General features: G+C 46.2%; 9 protein-coding genes across 9 annotated transcripts; 6 read left to right on the top strand and 3 right to left on the bottom strand.

The window, feature by feature from the left end:
• Positions 1 to 2,425: 2,425 nt before the first annotated feature.
• Positions 2,426 to 3,480, top strand: ASPGLDRAFT_1493012 (uncharacterized protein). Its single transcript, XM_022542019.1, has 2 exons — positions 2,426 to 3,408; positions 3,441 to 3,480. Exon 1 carries the CDS (start codon positions 2,789 to 2,791, stop codon positions 3,149 to 3,151), a length of 363 nt encoding a protein of 120 aa, XP_022400133.1. The 5' UTR covers positions 2,426 to 2,788; the 3' UTR covers positions 3,152 to 3,408; positions 3,441 to 3,480.
• A 1,340-nt stretch (positions 3,481 to 4,820) lies between these two features.
• Positions 4,821 to 5,226, bottom strand: ASPGLDRAFT_47982 (uncharacterized protein). Its single transcript, XM_022546792.1, has 2 exons — positions 5,098 to 5,226; positions 4,821 to 5,040 (listed from the first exon to the last, which is right to left on the bottom strand). Exons 1-2 carry the CDS (start codon positions 5,139 to 5,141, stop codon positions 4,839 to 4,841), a joined length of 246 nt encoding a protein of 81 aa, XP_022400132.1. The 5' UTR covers positions 5,142 to 5,226; the 3' UTR covers positions 4,821 to 4,838.
• On the top strand, positions 4,925 to 5,479 carry ASPGLDRAFT_47981 (uncharacterized protein; the record flags this gene model as incomplete). The annotated part of the gene is made up of 1 exon (XM_022546791.1): positions 4,925 to 5,479. A coding segment is annotated over one exon (153 nt), but the record flags the coding sequence as incomplete, so codon positions are not given.
• A 795-nt stretch (positions 5,480 to 6,274) lies between these two features.
• Positions 6,275 to 7,581, top strand: ASPGLDRAFT_127911 (uncharacterized protein; the record flags this gene model as incomplete). The annotated part of the gene is made up of 3 exons (XM_022540751.1): positions 6,275 to 6,538; positions 6,631 to 6,723; positions 6,805 to 7,581. 3 exons carry the CDS (start codon positions 6,275 to 6,277, stop codon positions 7,579 to 7,581), a joined length of 1,134 nt encoding a protein of 377 aa, XP_022400130.1.
• A 128-nt stretch (positions 7,582 to 7,709) lies between these two features.
• On the bottom strand, positions 7,710 to 8,118 carry ASPGLDRAFT_47979 (uncharacterized protein). Its single transcript, XM_022546790.1, has one exon. It carries the CDS (start codon positions 7,982 to 7,984, stop codon positions 7,796 to 7,798), a length of 189 nt encoding a protein of 62 aa, XP_022400129.1. The 5' UTR covers positions 7,985 to 8,118; the 3' UTR covers positions 7,710 to 7,795.
• A 395-nt stretch (positions 8,119 to 8,513) lies between these two features.
• Positions 8,514 to 10,106, top strand: ASPGLDRAFT_74880 (uncharacterized protein; the record flags this gene model as incomplete). The annotated part of the gene is made up of 7 exons (XM_022549759.1): positions 8,514 to 8,659; positions 8,713 to 8,954; positions 9,070 to 9,289; positions 9,347 to 9,404; positions 9,460 to 9,522; positions 9,574 to 9,685; positions 9,752 to 10,106. The coding sequence occupies exons 1-7, from the start codon at positions 8,636 to 8,638 to the stop codon at positions 10,104 to 10,106; spliced, it is 1,074 nt and encodes a 357-aa protein (XP_022400128.1). The 5' UTR covers positions 8,514 to 8,635.
• Positions 10,107 to 10,543: 437 nt separating this feature from the next.
• ASPGLDRAFT_1492951 (integrase zinc binding domain-containing protein) lies at positions 10,544 to 11,131 on the bottom strand (the record flags this gene model as incomplete). The annotated part of the gene is made up of 1 exon (XM_022542018.1): positions 10,544 to 11,131. One exon carries the CDS (start codon positions 11,129 to 11,131, stop codon positions 10,544 to 10,546), a length of 588 nt encoding a protein of 195 aa, XP_022400127.1.
• A 4,216-nt stretch (positions 11,132 to 15,347) lies between these two features.
• ASPGLDRAFT_47977 (uncharacterized protein) lies at positions 15,348 to 15,657 on the top strand. The gene has a single exon (XM_022546789.1). It carries the CDS (start codon positions 15,352 to 15,354, stop codon positions 15,619 to 15,621), a length of 270 nt encoding a protein of 89 aa, XP_022400126.1. The 5' UTR covers positions 15,348 to 15,351; the 3' UTR covers positions 15,622 to 15,657.
• A 742-nt stretch (positions 15,658 to 16,399) lies between these two features.
• ASPGLDRAFT_74879 (tubulin alpha chain) lies at positions 16,400 to 18,409 on the top strand (the record flags this gene model as incomplete). Its single annotated transcript, XM_022549758.1, has 7 exons — positions 16,400 to 16,411; positions 16,596 to 16,654; positions 16,714 to 16,867; positions 16,934 to 17,021; positions 17,077 to 17,148; positions 17,204 to 17,707; positions 17,764 to 18,409. The coding sequence occupies 7 exons, from the start codon at positions 16,400 to 16,402 to the stop codon at positions 18,231 to 18,233; spliced, it is 1,359 nt and encodes a 452-aa protein (XP_022400125.1). The 3' UTR covers positions 18,234 to 18,409.
• Between the last annotated feature and the right edge of the window lie 591 nt (positions 18,410 to 19,000).

Genomic DNA, 19,000 nt, shown 5'->3' with positions numbered 1-19,000 from the left:
CTAGTAGTATCTCGTTTGCGCTTTTGGTATTTATTAGTAGCACGTGGCTGCTTAACCTCATGCTCTAAAAGCAGCGCGTTCTGCATTGCCATTTGAGCTCCCTTGACCACTTGCCCAACTGCTTGATTGATAGGGCTCGGTGGGCTGTGTGTACGCTGTCTCCAGAAGCGTTTGATAAGCTCAGATTGCTTCTGAAGTTGCCTGGTAGTCTTGGGAGTCTCTGCTGTCCAACTAGATGACTCTTTGCTATGTGAACTACCCGGTGATGTAGGGGTCTTCATTTGGATATGGAGCTCATCAAGCACATTTTCAGGTCTATATGGGACTAGACCTGCAGCAGCAAATCCACTGCATATATTTGATAATGAGTGTCACGGAGCATGAGCGCTCGCTAAATCGTGTTGATTCCTTTGTTCTGTTTAGAGTAGGGCCTAGAACCCCCTCGCACATTATCTTTCTCTTTCCTCCTCATGCAGTTGTGACGGCTCAACGCTGCGTCAACGACTGACACAGGCAAGCGACACCAACACGCCAGACAAGACATTGGTGATGTCAAACAAACGCCTATAAAACCCCTTCTTCCTCTAGATAGATTCCCTCTTCTCTTTTTCCCCCAGATTCAATATTCTCGTCGATGGCTACAATGGTTTAGATAGGAATTCAGTTCGTTAGTATCTACTATTCCGGGCCCGTGACACCCTTGCGGCAGTGATAAAAGTGGGATGGCTCCTTTCTGCGACTGCATGAACATGTCAGCAGGGCATCCTCATGTTTAAAGCGCTCATGGTACTCTGCAGAGTCATCATGGCCGCTCCTGGCGGCAAGGAGGCGGCCCAGGGCTGCTCGTGGAAGGAGCAGCTCTGGGAGGCGTTTCTCTATGCCTATCCCAAGATCCTTTATATTGTTTGGGGTTCTTTTCTGACCAGAACTGTGCAAAGGTGCGCCAGTGCACCCCCCGGGCTGCCCGCTTGGCCGCTGCTAATGAGGCAGGTGGTGGGGGGAGCTCCAGGGGAGCATGACAACCCATCTTGGCCTCCTTATCGGCCGCTTCATTGCCTTCAATGCCTGTATGGTCAGGGACCCATTTCACCTGCACCCTGCCTGGCTGTATTCCGGGTGCTCTAGAGAAGTGTGGTCATGTCTGGGCGGCTTCTTGGAACTGCTTGAAGATCGATTGGCTTGACCCTGTGGGCCAGCCCTGGAGTTGCTGCACTGCTTCCAGGTTGTCTAGGCAGATTTATAGGTCTGTGGTGTTATGGGGTTATCGTACGAACCCAAGGGATGACAGTTTGGCCAAGGCCAGCATGAAACACGACCAGCAAGGGGTCCATACTAGACTATCGGTGACCCTTCGAACAAACCCTGGCATACAAGGGCTATCAGTGACCCCTTCGTACAACTCCTGACATCCGAGAGGGATCACTGGATTACTATCCGGAATACTGTTCCCGTACGAGCATAAAGATTGCTTCCGCCTCTGCTCTGTTTTGTTTTCTTCTTCAACGATTCCTTCTTGTATAATAAAGGGTAGCTTTAGGTTAAGACAACTTCAGTTCAACCCCTAACACCAATCACTATCCCTGACTATGTGAAACTGCGTCGCCATTGCAGCCTTCCACTGGTGACAGAAAGCTATTTACATCTCCAGTGTTCGCTTTGATTAAGGCCTTGGCTCCTCCCAGACACTTAGACCTCAGTGCTCCGTCTAGCATATTGTGACGGTCGACGGCCAACGCCAATGCCAACGGTGTAAACGATGCCAAGCGACCATACAAATGGCAAAACCCTAGCCCTCCCACAAGCGAAGCACATGAACAGTAGATAGTCTCCTTTGTGTGACGGCTCAACGGCTCAACGCCAGACAAACAGCGCCAACATATCAAACGATGCCATACAAGCAATATGGGCAAACAAGGGCTTAAGCCGCACCACACAAATGCCTATAAAGACAGTTCATCGCCTAGATAGATTTCCTTTTCTTCCTCTTCCCCAGATTCGATATTCTCGTCGTTAGGCTACCTAGTCTAGATATGAATATTATTCGTTTTATCTGCTAGTTTCCGAGCCCGTGACAGCTAGGTCGAACCATCCGACCCTAGGACACCAAGATTGGTAGTGAACTCCAGGCCCTTATTATTATTATTATTATTATTATTATTATTTAATCAAATTTATTGTCCATAGCTACCGAGCCCTAGAGTTATGACAGACCATGTTTCATGGACTCGAGGCCAGCAGCTATTCTACGGTCTCATGTCCCTATAAGTTCCTGAGGCAACACCCCCTTCTATAATCTTTCTGGTCCTTTTCCTCGCCCCAGACCGCCTGTATGCGCAGGGCTTTTGAGCAGAGTGCTCTCCTTGTGTTTTGGAGCAGGGTGGGTGTGGCCTAATCTGAATCTCAGCTTAGGCTACCCTCCCTGCTACCCTTCTCCTCTTCTCCTTGCCTCTTCCAATGCTTCCAGTCCCCATTCCTCGTCTTTCCGGGCTCTTCCCGCCGCCCGTTGTAGATGTCCCTGAGGTAGAGTTACGCTGGTGTTGGCTAAGAATTGTAGCAGCGCCCTGGTAGCTCTGGGCTCTCCTAAAAGTCGTCTTTGCGGGTGCTCCTCTGCAGCAGTGGGTCTCATAACCCCATCCATCTCCAGATCCTTGTAGAGCTTGTTTCATTGGTGTCACCATTTCCGACATTCAAAGAAAATATGGTGTATTGTCTCCCTTGATAAGCCACACCCTTTACAGGTTGCATCTTCTTGGGCCTGGATCTGGTTTAGGTGTGCTCCAATGGCTGCATGTCCTGTCTTCAGTTGAAAATAGCGGCTTGTCAGGTGCTTGGGGGCTACTGCAGCTGTAGGGTCAAGCTGCCAGTTCTTCTGCGGCCTGTATATTTGTTGACCTTGTTGGGATCGCTGGCTGAGCGCCTTAGTGAGCCATCTCTGCTTCCGTGTTGTAACAGCTTCTGTTCGGGCTCTACAGGCAAAGGCCAGAGAGATCTCTTTTGGGCCTCTTCCCGGAGGCTTACCAGCCGCCTGCTTTGCTGCCTGGTCAGCTCTTTCATTTCCTTCTACCCCTGCGTGTCCCGGAACTCATTGGATAGTGGGGTGATGACCTTGGGCATGCAATCTCTTGGCTATAGCATGTGCTTGGATCGCTAATGCTTGACCTGGCCCTGGCTGGGTATGTGTCACGGAGCATGGACGCTCGCGAGCTGCACAGCATATTTGGTGTAGAACATTCACTGAGCATCGCTTAAACCCCTCACGCACACTAGATAGCTCGTCGCCGGCAGGCCTGCCTCTTTCCTTTCTTTCCTCATGTTAGAATTTCGTCAGATAGTCTACCAATATATTCATATTGCTCGAGACCGTCACACCAAGGATGCGTGGAAAGACCCGCCCCCGACGTAAAATAGATACACACACACACACACACACACACACACACACACACACACACACACACTACTACTACTACTACTACTACTACTACTAGTGGTATACGAAATGGTATGTCGGAGCGACCAACCATCTACCACAGATGGTATCATAAATGGTATACAGCGAAGGATATATAAGGACACTCATTCATGTACTTAGTTTAGTTCTTCGCGATTATTCTCGTTAATCAAGCATTGGTTACCTTTCTAGTTCAGACTCGTCAGCACTAAACCAACAACTGAGTATACGTACTCAGTTGGCCTTGTTTCTCTACTTCGTTACCTTATCGACCTTACTTGTTTACGGAGCCTGGCTGGGGCGGTATACCAAGCGACGCAGCACTGCATTACTGGATAGACCTTAGGGGTCAATATCGATATACTACGACGACGAAGGACACTCAGGTGAGTGCCCCCGACTGAGACTTAGCTAACTAGAACCCTAGGTTACGATACGAGAGAAGCCAGGTTGTGACACAGCAATGCTGTGTCTTGTCCCTTAATCCCCTTGCAGTGTACAAAGTATTCATACTTTTGAATGGGCATTGCAAATCTTTTGTACTGTAAATTGCAGGTCCACTCCATACTTGTACAAAGCAAAAATGGAATTTGTTGTCAAAAAAAATAGTCCCGCTGCAGGACTATTTATGCCCTATATAAATCCTCTAGATGAAAGATTCTGTACATACGACCATAGGGTGTGGAGAACAGGGCTTCCCGTCCGCTCAGCCGTACTTAAGCCACACGCCGGCCGGTTAGTAGTTGGGTGGGTGACCACCAGCGAATCCCGGCTGTTGTATGTTTTTTTGCCTCGCTCGCGTAGCGAGCGAGGCTGTATTTCTAAAGCACTAGTTGGGTGTAATTTCTGTTCTCGAAGCAACGCAATAAAGCAAATGGTTGATCCCATCGTCTTATCTGAGACTTTTCAAGCTACAGGAAAGCATTATAAAGATTTCTACGTGTTTGATATTCCCTCTGGATATAGCATCTCAAGTCTGCATAATATATTATAGTTTATACCAGGCATCTTCCGTATAAACAGACCCATACCAATAAAAAGCAACCTGGCTCAACAAAAGACACGATAAGCAGACATCCTGGTCCCTAAAAGCCAATAAAAGGTGAAAACGATCACTATATATGGTTGCTGCTGTCAACTCAACTACAAATGAATGCTTTTAAGAATGAGCAGTGGCGTAATGATCTTGATATTATGTTTTTAAATCAATTAAATATCTCCATTTACTGATGTGACGGTTAGCAGGCGGCCGAAAAGGGCTACTCCGGCGGCCGTTTTAGGAGTCTTGCTAACCAAGTCCCGTCTTGGCATCAGGTGAGCGTATTCCCACGGCCACAGGCTTTTCCTCCACGCCAGGCCACGGATTTCACGCCCCTCGGCGCTAGTCTCAAATGGGACTTTTGTTGCTATTTTGTCCAACATCATCTATCAAGACGCTCTCACTGCGGTCGCAAAGGGTAGCCAGTTTTGGCTCCCCTCGACCATCATGTTTTCTTGAATTTATAAATCCCATTGTGCTGACAGTGTCCTTCCCTGCTTCCATCCTTCCTCCCATGAGCTTCTCTTGGAGCACTTCCCATTCTTTTGAGGTTTGTCTTTATCCACAAAACCGCTGTCACTCTCATCCTCTTTATCTTCTACTCCAGACTTTCTTTTTGTTTGCCAGTTTCCTGTGGGCTGTGTCGACCATGGCGCCTCGCTCCTGACCAGTCAGATCTGACGACAAAGAGAATCAGACTGATGCCAGCTCCGACCTGACTGAGATCTTTTCAGACAACGGCTCTGATAGTGACTCCACCAGTGACCTGGAACTTGATAGTGAGGATTCAGATGATGAAGATGGAGATGAAGCCAACGATGATATCTTTGACAATGAGGGCCAGCTGCCTCATGAACACCATTTGACCCAAGCAGAGAGCTTGAATGTCTCTCAGCTTCAACAGAAGCGGTACAGTGACGCCACTCAGGAAAGACTCAATGAGACCTGCATGTACTGGAATAGGTAGATAACTCTCTTGGCCATCAAATCATGTTGAAAGCTCACTGGTGACTTCCTGGTAGGTATTGTCAATATATTGGTGTGGACCCAGTACAGCACTGGCAATGGATCTCAGACTCAGATGAGACAGTCCATTTCCTGTATGCATTTTTTGGCTGGCAGTGTGATATCCATCATGGCAAGAATGGTTGGCACTGTCCAGGAATTGGATACATGTGACGGCTTGACACTGCGTCAATGGCTGACACCGACAAACGGCACCAACATACTAGACGAGTGGTGATGTCAAACAAACGCCTATAAAACCTCTATTTCCTGTAGATAGATTTCCTCTTCTCTTTCCTCCCCAGATTTGATATTTTCGTCGATGGCTACAATAGCTTAGATAGGAACTCCGTTCAATATTATCTTCTATTCCGAGCCCGTGACACAGATAGATTCATATTGGACGGGACTATCATAATTTGTCTCTCTCATTTCCCTTCTGTGTTTCTTTCTTATCAAACCTAAAAGAAGTTGATTTGTTGTTTGACAGTTGTGAAAACCCAAGCAGCTCTCTGCGCAGTGGCTACCTGTTTTAATTGATAGAGAACAGGCAGTCTGATCGTCGTGCGTTCGCTCCCGGACCAGGGTTTTTCCGCAGATAAACCTCCGACGTTGGATCACCAATCAATCAATCAATCAGAACTCGTGTCATGTCATGCGTTCGGCATTGGCCCGTGCTGACAAGCGGTCGCACATGGCAAAAACGCTGAACTGTGAAAAGCATGTCTCATATCCGTTTATAGTTGCAACCAAGGATATCTGCCAATCGATGTACAAATATGGCAAAATGCAGGCCTCCAGGCTCCCAAGATGAAATGGAAGATGCATTAGGCTACAAGGTCGCCTCTCTAGATAATACTTACAGTGATACGGAGCGCTTTTACTCAGACCTTACAATTGTCCCTTCCAACATTTATGAGAAGACAAGAAACGAACTTGATGAATACTTGAGAACAAAGCAGCACCGATATTCCAAAGCAGCCCCAGAGAATTATCTCCCTGGGCCTGGAATAAGCAAAGTGTGTGATTATTGCTCAACCTTCGTTAGCTATTCGCTCATTAGACAGACTAATTTGACCTAGAAAATTACTAGTGGCCGGTACACTATCATCCTTGAACACAGAAACCGCATCAGCCAGTCACAGCAGATATTTATTATGACTTCGGATTTCATCTACCACTGCAGCTGACCAAGGATGAGGCATTGGCGGTAATGTCCATTGCACAGGTAGGCCGCTCTTCTATCCTCTCTTCTACATTTTGGCTAACCGTTTGAAAGTTGCAACATGGTAGTATCTCTGGTTTTGAGCCCCAATTCTTTAAACTCCCTAGGGAAGTCCGCGACGAGATCTACACATATGCAATCCCCAAAGCGGAGCTGCAAATGATCGACTCTGGCGATGTTTCTGGTGTCAATTTTGCTAGAGGAATAGGTGATCCCAGTGGCTTCTATTTTCCGTTTAGAAGCAACCTCGGTATCCTCGCAGTCAACAGACAGATGCGTAAAGAGGCACTACGACTGGCTTATCGCAAGACATCCATTCGTCTTTATGATATGGACGATTTTTTAAAAACTGCCATCTCAATCGGAGAAGTTGGTCGTCATAATGTCGAATTCTTGAGCTTCACTTGGGAAAGTAAAAGCGACATGGAGTCTATCGGAAATGAAGATTTAAGCTTTGGATGTGACTGCATTAGGCTGCCAAACCTTCACAGCATTCGATGTGTTCAATTACTTAAGCATTTCAACAGATTGAAGTGTCTCCGATTGCATTTTGAGAGCGACCTCTTATCGACTTTATCTTGTGCCGACTTTAGGAATGATCCTGGAGTTCGCAGTCTCTGTACACTTCATAGATTCGATAAACTTGAGATCGTCAATGAGTCAGGGGAACCAGCACATCATAGTAATAGTAGAAGAATTACGAATTGCTATCTTGTGTGTGTGTGTGTGTGTGTGTGTGTGTGTGTTTTACGAGGAGGTTCGGGTCTTTCCACGCATCCTTGGAACCTCGGAAGCAGAAAAGCCCTGGTCCCGGTGCGTGACATACGACGGGCAGATCGGAACTGCCTGTCACCTAGCTAAACTACCATCTATCATCTAAATACAGGTAGCCCCCCGCGCGGGGGGCTGCTTGGGTTTTCATGGCTGTCAACCAGCAAATTGAGCTTGTGTTTGGAAAGAAAAGCAAGAACAGGAAAAAGGAAAAAGAGAATAGAAGGAATTATGAAACAAAGGGAAGAGAGAGGGAGACCAGAGGTGAGCCTGGATGTCCCTGAATTTGGTGAGTTTTAGTGACCTAATGGCGTCTGCAGATGTCTGTATAAAAGTTGGATTTTCCCAGCCAACCTGCATAAACAGTGAATCCAGCCTTTGTGCTGAGAATGTCTGTCACTGCCTGGCAGCCCCATGAATGTGCTGCTGCTTTGCGGCCCTCCCTGTAGCCTGTTAATGATCTGATATATGGCTCAAAGTGGAAGGATGACATTCACAAGCAGATCGACACAAATCCGTAGGATGGATTAAAGAAGAGATGGAATCATGGAAAGGCAGTGGTCAATCGAATGGAAAATAGTCAGAATGTAGTAGAAAAGCGAGTTACGAATATAAAGCAGTTTTAAGGACAACTATTTGCAATAGCATCTATGCTGTAGGCATCTTTAAAAACAATAGCAGACGCGGACCATAGCGACATTATATCATAATATGCCTCTGATAAACAAATTTTAAGTCGAAGTGTCATGTATGATATAAGTCCCGCGAGTTTTGACTCATGGAGGTTTCATTTTAGCTCTATCAAGGCCTGCGACTGTCGACAATATGTTATAAATCTACGTCAGAATATCGCCGGAGTTCGCGACGCGTATGAATTGATGTACATTGATTGGGGTGCGTGCCGATCGGGTAGACTGGCCCTTTGCCTTATCCGGTCCGAGCGAGGGCGGCCTTGGAGCAGCACTTAACTGCTTACCGTCGCCCACATATTTAGTCTAAAAATCGTTTTCTTCCCCGAACACGGATGGTAATGATGACAGAACTGGTTGAAAGTGCCTATCTTTGCTCCATACGGTGGGCAGTATCCCAAGGTGTTATGATGAAGGGGATCGTTCCAATCGAACTTCACGGTTGAGGTCTGGGAATGGTAGCTACAAGGACGATTGAAGTACGCCTTTCCGCGCGACATCGTCAGTTTACCATGGTTGACATTAGCTGAAGGAACACGAAACTATTCTTACCGTTCCATCAACATTGATGTTGACAATTGACTCTGTCCCTCAGACATTCACCGAACTATTCCCTAAGAGAACGCCTATACATCGAATTCTCGCAGCATTCCTTACACACGGAGAATCCTATTTCCTGGAAAAGTGGAATGCGTGGCATTCAACTTGGCCTAGTCTTCAGAGTTTCAGAGACTGCATGCCTATTCTATGGCCTGAGTTCCTTCAGTCGTCAAAGTGCATGGCACATAAAGAATTAGGTGTGAACTATGGTCCTCTGCCACCTGCTTTTGGTTTTTCCAGTACTATCTCCAAAAATCCATTAGCAAATGACACAGGACGGATATATCAGAATATTCTCGAAAACCAAAAAAAAGCGAATTCAAATAGCATGGGAATGTGTGCTTCAGCAGTTTCCGGACACAAACTGGGAGATCTTTTGCTATAACTGGCTCATTATTAACACGAGGAGTTTTTACTATGTGACACCAGGGCAAGATGAGCCAGAGGATTGGAATGATGCTGTTGGCCTGGTCCCTATCGCAGATTACTTTAATCATGCGGATGACGCGGTCAGTTGAGATTGATAAACAAACTGGAGAAAATAAGTAACTGACAAAGTGTCAAAGAACTGCATAGCAATGTTCGACCAACAGGGTTATACCATCAAGACAACCCGACGCATCGGTAGGTGACTTAATGACAATGAAATCTTGCTGAAAGGACACTGACGCTATTGTAGAAGAGGGCGAGGAAGCATACATCAGCTATGGTTCGCATCCCAATGACTACCTTTTTGTTGAATGTTAGTTTCCAGTAGAGGTTGTGGATGGCCAAAATATTGATTTCGACGCAGATGGCTTTTTCTTAGATCATAGCCAATCAGATGCTATATTCTTGGATGATATAGTATTCCAAGACCTTACAGCAGCTGAGCAGGAGGAGCTGAAACTCTATGATTTGTATGGGTACGTGAACATGAGACTACCTGAGACGCAATGTGTGTCAACTAATACGAAGTATTTTGACTCCAGAAACTATAAAATCACGAAAAATGGTGCTTGTTCTCGGGCTAAAGCTGCTGCGTGTATAAAATTCATGGATCGAGAAAAATGGCGGGGACACGTTCTATACAATTTCACACAGGGCATTGATGCAAAGAAGATGGCAAAGATCTTAAGTGTTTGGGTTGACTTACCCCTAAAAGAGAGCATAAAGGCAATCCGAGCTCTGGAAACCCTCGAAACGAAAGATACTTCAGGCTATGCTGAGGATGAACAGAGGGTGTCTGCCGCTGCAAAGGTCTCCACCGTTTTGAAGAGATGGTACCATATTAGAACTCTGTGTGAGGCTACGCTGCACTCAATCAACATACTTCAGGATGTATAAATTTCTTCTATTCTAAATTATCTTGGCCAAAAGCATTCACTTTCTTGATATTCGTTCTTGTAGTACCAGGTATAATCACGCAGCTATTGGCATTGATTTATAATCTAAACCAGAAGAACAGGCCATCTAGTAAGTAGAAATAGGAAACAGCTTGTGAAGCAGTAGAATTCTGATTACGGACAAATTTGAGCTTAAAGGAGTACAAATTTACGTATTTGGCTCCATATAGCATCCACCTTCTGGTAGTCGGGTACTGAAGAACGTCAACAATATGCAGTAGTGTACCTATAATTCGTTTTGGCCTAAGCATTTTGGAGTGTACAAATATAAGTCTGGACAAGGAAACTTTTGGGCAAAAGGTCAGGTAGCTTCCTCCAAGTTGTCCCTCTTCGAAGCGAATTGGAAAGAGACATGTCCAATTTGCTCACTTACCAGTTTCATCTGTTTGACCAGTTTTCTCCGTTTGTTTCATATGATGGCACGTCATTGAATTCCAATTCTCTGAAATCCAGCAAGCCAAAAATGTCGGAGTCCTCTGATCCGAACTCTGCAACGGCCCTGCTACTATCCTTAGGGCGTTTGGATGGATTGTGCAAGCAGATCTGGCATCTCCTAAGCAAATATATGACATCCGACCTCAGAATACCGTGGTATGAAGCGCTGACATCTTTCCAGGTGGCATCCCAACCAGCGTGGCCATTGCGACTGTGAACGGCTTCAGCAACGTCCGCGATATTCTCTTCCACAACCACAATTTTGTTCCTACCGGGTTCGGATTTATCGATTGCTAGCAGGTTTCGCGTCTCGTGGTCCCATATGAACGTCTTCCGTGCGTAGTTGCGTCGGCTGAATTCTCGCTGGGAAGATGGGTGTTTGTCAGGATTCGTTAGCCATTCAATCAGGTTTTCCTTCTCGCCTGGTGATATACGGCGGTTGCTTGGATGACCGCGCAAGTGTTGTAGAAAAGATGATTTTGTATCTTGACTGAAGGTAACGGGTTGCTGCGAAGTGATGGTGTCGCTCATGATCCAGATCGGAGCTGTTAAGCGCCTTTAGCGGCAGCGTACGCACAGAGTCGAGGTTTGCTTTCAACTGGCTTCAACTGGGTGTGTCCCTCCCTCGACTGGAGGCGTACGCCCAACTAGGTTGAACTCCATCGCATTCCAAGGTTCTCTGTAAGTACCATGCAGTGAGGATGACCGTGGTTGTGAAGGTCCGTCATACCACTTTTAAGGCTCTCTTTATCGATTGATGCGACAGAACAATCTTCACGGTCTTAAGAATGGGACCAGAAACCACCACCAATGTGAAAAAAGCTCTGGGAGACTGCGATACGCCACTATGAGGTTTCTGGGAGGACCCTTGAATCATTACCTGAAGCAAAGACTTTGGACGATGTCTTGAGTGAAATACAGACCAGGAAGTCTAGATTTGAATCCAGACGGCATAGCGATTCAAAGATTGACAGGCTTAGAGATCTTGTGAAGAAATGCCTGCAACCCGTTGAGAAGCTCAGTGAGATAGTTGCTCAGGCTAGTTCAAGTGTAGGTCTTGCAGCCGTTCCGCGTCATAATGAGTGAAGTTGACAAATGAGTATAGTCATTTCCGCCTGGTGTGGCTGTCTTCACGGCAGTGCGATTCATCATAGTCGTATGGCACACCTTCCCTCCAGTATCCTATGGACCTAACAATACTTTAGGCTGCGAATTCTGTCTCAGCCGATTATGATAAGGTCATCGATTTCTTTGAAGAGTTAGACAATTGTGTCAGAGAATTCAAAGTTTTAGAGGGGCATATATCGCAAACAGAAGAACTTGAACAGTCTATAATCAAGGTCTTCACGTCTCTGCTAATGTCTGCGGGATCACCGCGAAATACATCAAGAGGAAGCGGCACAGTAAGTATCCATATGCTGTATTATCTTGTACAGCGAAATCGCTTTTGTCTACTCCACATAATCAATCGAGTGTGATAAAATTACTAAGGATATTGCTTCGATATAACTAGTGAAATGGCTTCGGAATCTTCTCCTGGGGGAAGATAGTGAACTTACCTCTGCATATTCACATTTCGATAAATCGACAAAGCATGCGAATAACGTTATTTGAAATGCAACCTACCGGGATATGAGAAATTTGGATGTTGAAAAACAAAGTATGGTGTTTCCTTGCAAGGGTCCATTTACTCTCAGTCACTGATAGCATTTAGGGCATAATGATTTGACCAGGCTATCAACTTTGAGCTTCAAGAAAAAACAAAAAGACACATTCACACAACGCTTTGAAGGTACTGGGCAATGGTTGTTGCAGAACAAAGAGTTCCAGAGATGGTTCAACTGTACAAAAAATTCAACTCTCTGGTGCTATGGAATCCGTAAGTTCCCACTCCAAATCACCACTCAAGTTGTATGACAGCTCGTCCTCATTATCAGAACTAGCGGGCAGTGGAAAGACTGTGCTTATGTAAGTTACCCTTCTGGCTTGTCATTGTAAATTATACTTACAATGCTCAACCAGCTCGATCGCCGTCAATTATGTCAGCGAAGCCACAGAAGGAACTAACGTCGCCATGGTATATATATACTGTGATTATAAACACACAGTGACACATTTGGAATTTGAGCTTTGTCCAGTATAGCTCGGCAGCTAGCAAGCCACCATGAACATACCCCGTGAATTGTGAGTGAATTCTTGGATAAGAATGCAGTCAAGAAAAGAAATCCCACTGGGGCAGAATGGATTTCTTTGACCAGAGATCTCATTTGTGACTTTGAAAAAGCTTACATCTTTGTTGATGCGCTTGTTAGTATTCCATTCCTGTTACAGAATTTCGGGATTCTCATTGGTACTTATCTAGGACGAATGCCCTGAAAAAGAAAGATGTAAATTTCTCCACTTCATGAAAGAGCTCCAATCTCTGGCTCTGCTGTTTTTAACATCACATCCAATAGAACTTCCTGTCCAATTTTCAAACTTTGTTCGACTCGAGATATCGGCAAAAAGGTCTGATATGCTAAGGTATCTGGATGACAGGATAGAAAAATCTGATTTGTCCAATTTTGTTGCAAACGACAAAGTTCAAGGATATGATTATTGAAAACCTTATTGAAAATGCCGCGGGAATGTGAGTCCGTAAAACAATCACTGCTCAGCTCATCTCCTTTTAGATTCCAAACTGATTGAATATGTGTTAGGTTTCTGCTTGCTCATCTCCAGGTGGACTTCCTATCAAGGCATGAAAGCATTGCCGTCAGACTTGGAAGGTTACTATAATGAGGCCATCAGACGGATTAAGAACCAAAAAGAGCCAATCTGCGAGACCGTCAAGAAAGCAATGTCTTATATTTTGCGCAAGACAAGACCTAACAGTTGGTGAACTGTACCATGCTCTTGCCGTCGATGATGGCGATCGCGAGTTGTGCCAGGATGCAATTCCCGCAGATTATTACATAATTAACAACTCTGCGGGCCTGCTAAGGGTTGATAAAGAGAGCAAGAAAATTAGATTAGCGCACCACACTTTACAGGAATATCTTGTGAAGCACCCTGACGCACTACCCCCTGATCCGGACACTGAGATTGCATCTCATCACTGGGGTTGTCACATGAGAAAGAAATCATCCAAACATCTAAGCCTGATTCTTCAGTATTTTGACGACAGCCTGAAGCTATCTTCTTCTATTCAGGTGTTGCACGTGACCGATAGTGGGGAAAAGGATCGGGTTGACCGTTTTCCGGCACGGTTTGGACCATTACATGTTGCAGCATACTGGGGTCCGGAAGACCTTCTTAACACTCTCTTGGATACGGATATGCGCGTCGACACCGATGACAGCCATGGAGAGACGGCATTGCTTATAGCAGCTAAGCGAGGAAATTATGAAGCTGCACAAACCCTACTCATGAAAGGCGCATGTGTGAATGCATATAACCATCATGGTGAAACAGCCCTACATTGGGCATCGAGAAATGGACACAAACAAATAGTAGGACTGCTTTTGAAGGAGAGAGCCAGCATTGTTGTGGATGATGAAAATTGGACCGCTCTCAGTTGGGCGGTTGTCAACCACGACATCGAGTTGATCACAATGCTTCTGGAACAATATACTGATTTTGACATTGGAAATACTGATCGAGATAGAGCATTATTCCTAGCAGCTCACGAAGGTCACGGGGACATCGTTAAAAAGCTGCTGGATAATGGAGTCAATGTCGATACAAAAGATGAAACGGGAAGCACGGCGCTGGATTTCGCAGTATCAGCGGGGCATGAAAAAACCGTGAAAGTGTTGCTAGAAAATGACGCCAGTGTTACTCTAACCGATGATTATGAACATTCTGTTCTTCACTGGGCTGTGATATGGGAGGAAATTGCGCGACTATTGCTAGAAAAGGGGGCATCTGTGCAAGCGAAGAATTACTGTGACCAGACCGCTCTTTGCTGGACTGCACAAAGTGGAACAGTAGCAGTTGCGCGGCTCTTGCTCCAAAATAATGCTGATGTCAATTGGCAGGATCAGAATGGCTGCACAGCGCTGCACAGAGCATCTATGAGGGGTTGCAAAGAGATGGTCCGGTTGCTGCTCGAAAATGGCGCTGATGCCCATTTGAATGATAAAGATCACTGGACTCCTTTGCATGGAGCATGCGTACGAGAACAGCGAGAAATTATTCGACATTTATTGGGCAAAGTCAATGGCGGGAGCACCATAGTGGACTCTGTCGCTAAGGAAATGCGAAGCAAAATAACGAGAGCTCGCCTGGTTCTAAAGGCAGAGGAGAAAGCGAAAGGGAGCACGGTGTTAACTGGCCTGCGCTATGCTGCCCAGGAAGGGGAGGTTGGCAGGCTCCAAATGATGCTTGAGAAGGGCGCAGAAGTCAACAGCAAAGAAGCTGCAGGATACACCGCATTAGAATTGGCATCTTTTCATGGTCATGGAGATGCTGTGCAACTACTTCTGGAAAATAAGGCGGATATTAACCTTCATGGGTCCGATGGATGTCCTCCGCTGTACTATGCTATTGAGCAGGGAAAAGAGACTGTCGTCTCCCTGCTACTTGACCATGGGGCAGATGTCAACGCCCGTATAGATAAAGAAGACGGGAAGACTTTAGTGATGCTGGCAGCCGAGACGGAAAACATCTCGATCACACAGCATCTCATCGAGGGTAAAGCTGATATAAACGCGCGCGATTATTCTGGTATGACAGCTTTACACTGGGCTGCATCACATGGGCGAGTCGATATGATGCGGCTGCTCATAGAGAATAAAGCAACTTTGGATACACCGGACTGTCAGGGAAATACGGCGCTCATGCTCGCAATTGGAAATCTACAGTATGCAGCCGTGGTATTGCTTTTAAATGAAGCAGCTTCTGTAAAAGTGAAGAGGCATGACGGCTATAGCGCGCTTGACATAGCTAGCATTCTTGGCGATCAAGCAATGATCGAGTTGTTGATGGAGCATGAAGCAGAAAACGAAGCTGCCACCTCAGATAAGGCATGCGTTCAGTGAGCATGCAGAGAGAAAGTCCAATACAATATCCACGGCTCCGAATTTCTCGAACCATCATGACTTTCTTCCGGATGCTGCCGATTTAGCGAGGATACTCAGGGCCCGGCTCAGTGAGTGTTTTCTGATACAGGGCAAGGCTAGTTGAACACTCAGCCCATGCCTAGTGATCAGTCACGTGGATGCTGCGCTTCTCACCTGGTCATCCGTTTTGTGCAGTAGTCCAGCAGCGGTGCCCGGTGGATATGCCCATCTCTTAAGATAGAGCCATGTTCATTACTCGCTTCCTCCGATCCATGTTTTCAGAATCCCGATCTCTGTCAAACCCCCCACCCCCCGAAAAAAAAAGTAGTGGCAACACACTCCTCCTGAGAATCCAATTAACCAGAGCACGTTGCATACATCCGAAGATAGAGCTTGTTATTTGAGAGTGTTCATAGCATATACGGGGTTAGGGAAATCTTTCTCTTCGAAGTCATGGTTTGGCGCTGCTGGTTTTCAAGTAATTTATTCGGTTACTTTGTCAATCCTCTAGATGCGACCGAACGTCAACTGGTAAATTCGGGTTCTGAATGCTGTCGATGGAAACGTTTATGGGTTCTGTATATTATATATAAAATTCCATTATCTTCCACGGTGCCTAGGGTAGACCGCCCTATAATTCTGCCCATATTCTACCTATTGTGGACGTCGGTTTTCTTAAACATGAACCTGCATGTCCATCCATGTCACGTCTGTCTAACTGTACGCAACACAATTTGTGATCTTTAGTCTATCTATCATGCGCGGCGAAGTACGTGCTATCCTGTTGCTGTTCAATGGTGGCTGTGTTGATGGTTCATCCTTCACCCATTCTATTTTCCAACGTTGAACCACAAAATACACAATCCGGTCTCGCGGTGTGGCACTCAATACTGTTGTATTCAAGACCAAGCCAAACCCCTCATGTGATTGACATTGATGTGCTGATGGATTAGATATGTCATATTCACCTCGGCCAGGCTGGTACCCAGTTGGGTAATGCCGCCTGGGAGCTGTAAGTTTTACTGCTTTGTGGTTCATTCGGTAATGGTTAACCGCTCAATGATGATATAGTTATCTGCTCGAACACGGCCTGACGCCAGATGGAAATAAAGATCCTGATGTTGCCGACGAAATTTGCCAGAGCGGCTCCTATGAGACCTTTTTCACCGAGACCGGAAATGGCAAATATGTCCCTCGTTCGATCTTTGTTGACCTTGACCCTTCGGTGGGTAATGAGCGACCTGAGACTTGGAATGGATTCGGGCCAACTAACATATTGGCGGTGATATAGCCTATCGACGAGATACGCACTGGTACCTACCGCCATCTGTTCCACCCAGAGCAACTCATAAGTGGAAAAGAGGATGCTGCCAACAACTGCATGACCCCCCAGTATCTGAAAGCCGTGAGATCAAGCAGGCTAATATGTTATAGATGCTCGTGGCCACTATACCGTCGGCAAGGCGCTCTTGGAGGATGTTGTTGACCGAATTCGCCGTGTGGCCGGTGCGCATATCTAATACTCCCTTGATTCCTGATCCCTATGCTCATCTTATAACAGATAGCTGCTCTTCCCTTCAGGGTTTCTTGATCTTCCGCTCTATCGGCGGTGGGACCGGCTCTGGTTTCGGTGCACTGCTGCTGGAGCGTCTCTCTGCTGAGTATGGCAAGAAGTCGAAGCTAGAGTTCGCGGTCTACCCGTCTCCCCTCGTGGCGACTGCCGTGGTGGAGCCCTACAATGCTGTGCTGTCCACACACAGCACCATTGAGAATTCCGATTGTACTTTTCTTGTCGACAACGAAGCTGTTTACGATATCTGTAAGCGCAACCTAGACATACCTCGCCCTGGATATGATCACCTCAACCGTCTCATCGCCCAGGTTGTTAGCTCTGTCACCTCCAGCTTGCGTTTCAATGGTGCCCTCAACGTCGACTTGAACGACTTCCAGACCAACCTCGTGCCGTTTCCACGTATTCACTACCCTCTTATTTCGTATGCTCCTGTCATCTCCAGCAACTGCAGCGGCCACGAGAGCTTCAAAGTCAAGGATCTTACCTTCAAATGTATGTGCTTTCGTGCCTTTCATTTTAAGTGTCATTTCATACTAATTGTTTGGCAGGCTTTGAGCCCAAAAACCAGATGGTTGTCTGTGATCCTCACAATGGCAAGTACATGGCTGTGGCTCTTCTGTACCGAGGTGACGTCATGCCTCACGACTGCACCCAAGCTGTTGCTGATGTCAAGGCCAAGGCATCTTTCAACCTGGTCGAGTGGTGTCCAACTGGTTTTAAACTTGGTATTAACTACCAGAAGCCTATGAGTGTGCCCGGTAGCGAGCTTGCACCTGTTGACCGCTCAGTCACTATGATCTCCAACTCCACCTCCATCGCCGAGGCCTGGGCCCGTCTCGACTACAAGTTCGACCTTATGTACACCAAACGTGCTTTCGTCCACTGGTATGTGGGTGAGGGCATGGAGGAGGGCGAGTTCTCCGAAGCTCGTGAGAACCTGGCGGCTCTTGAGAAGGATTACGAGGAGGTCGCCGATGACACTGTCGGCTCAGACCGGGAAGTGGATCTCGAGTACTGATTGTGCTTATTTTATTCAACGGTATTTTCAGGATCTGTGGCGGATTGGTATTTATTCTTCTAGTGTTGAGTTCAGAACGGTATTCCTTATCCACTTTTTTTCAACTGGTGAATATGTTCTTCGTCCGTCTCAACCCGAATGCATAAATGGTATTTGCTGTGTGTAATTTCCCTAGCTGGTATTACTCTCAGTAGAGCCAGAGAGAGTCTTCTTAGATCCCTGTATGAATTCACATAACTTTACTCACTTTTATAATGACTCGGACACATTGAGCTTTTGTAATTCAAAGCACAGTTCTAACAATTGACATCCCTTGACGGACAACTCCGTCTCTGCTTTAAGCAATAGGCTATTTCTGTACATACAAACTGATAACTTTGTCATTTTTTCAAACCCCCACGGACCACCAATCTCCCCCAAATCTTCTGTCTTGATAAGCAAACTATCAATTCTGCATAATCGGGTTTGCTGGGTTTCTGCAATACCACTGTAGTTGACTTTCAGAAGTGCTCTGGGCAGTATCCCAAATGCAGGCAAGCATTGAACAGATTAGTGAGATGGCCCAGGAAGTGTCACGGGCTCGGAATAGAAGATAATAATGAACTGAATTCCTATCTTGACTATTGTAGCCATCAACGAGAATATCGAATCTGGGGAGGAAAAAAGGAGAGGAATCTATCTGGCGAGTACAGTCTCTATAAACCTTTGTGCGATGCGGCTTGAGCCCTTGTTTGTCCATATTGCTTGTATGGCATCTTTTGGCATGT

This window comes from Aspergillus glaucus (genome assembly GCF_001890805.1).
Source record: "Aspergillus glaucus CBS 516.65 unplaced genomic scaffold ASPGLscaffold_12, whole genome shotgun sequence".
Lineage (NCBI taxonomy): Eukaryota > Fungi > Ascomycota > Eurotiomycetes > Eurotiales > Aspergillaceae > Aspergillus > Aspergillus glaucus.
The sequence above is the reverse complement of the archived record's forward strand: the minus strand, read 5'-3'. Positions and strand labels throughout refer to the sequence as shown.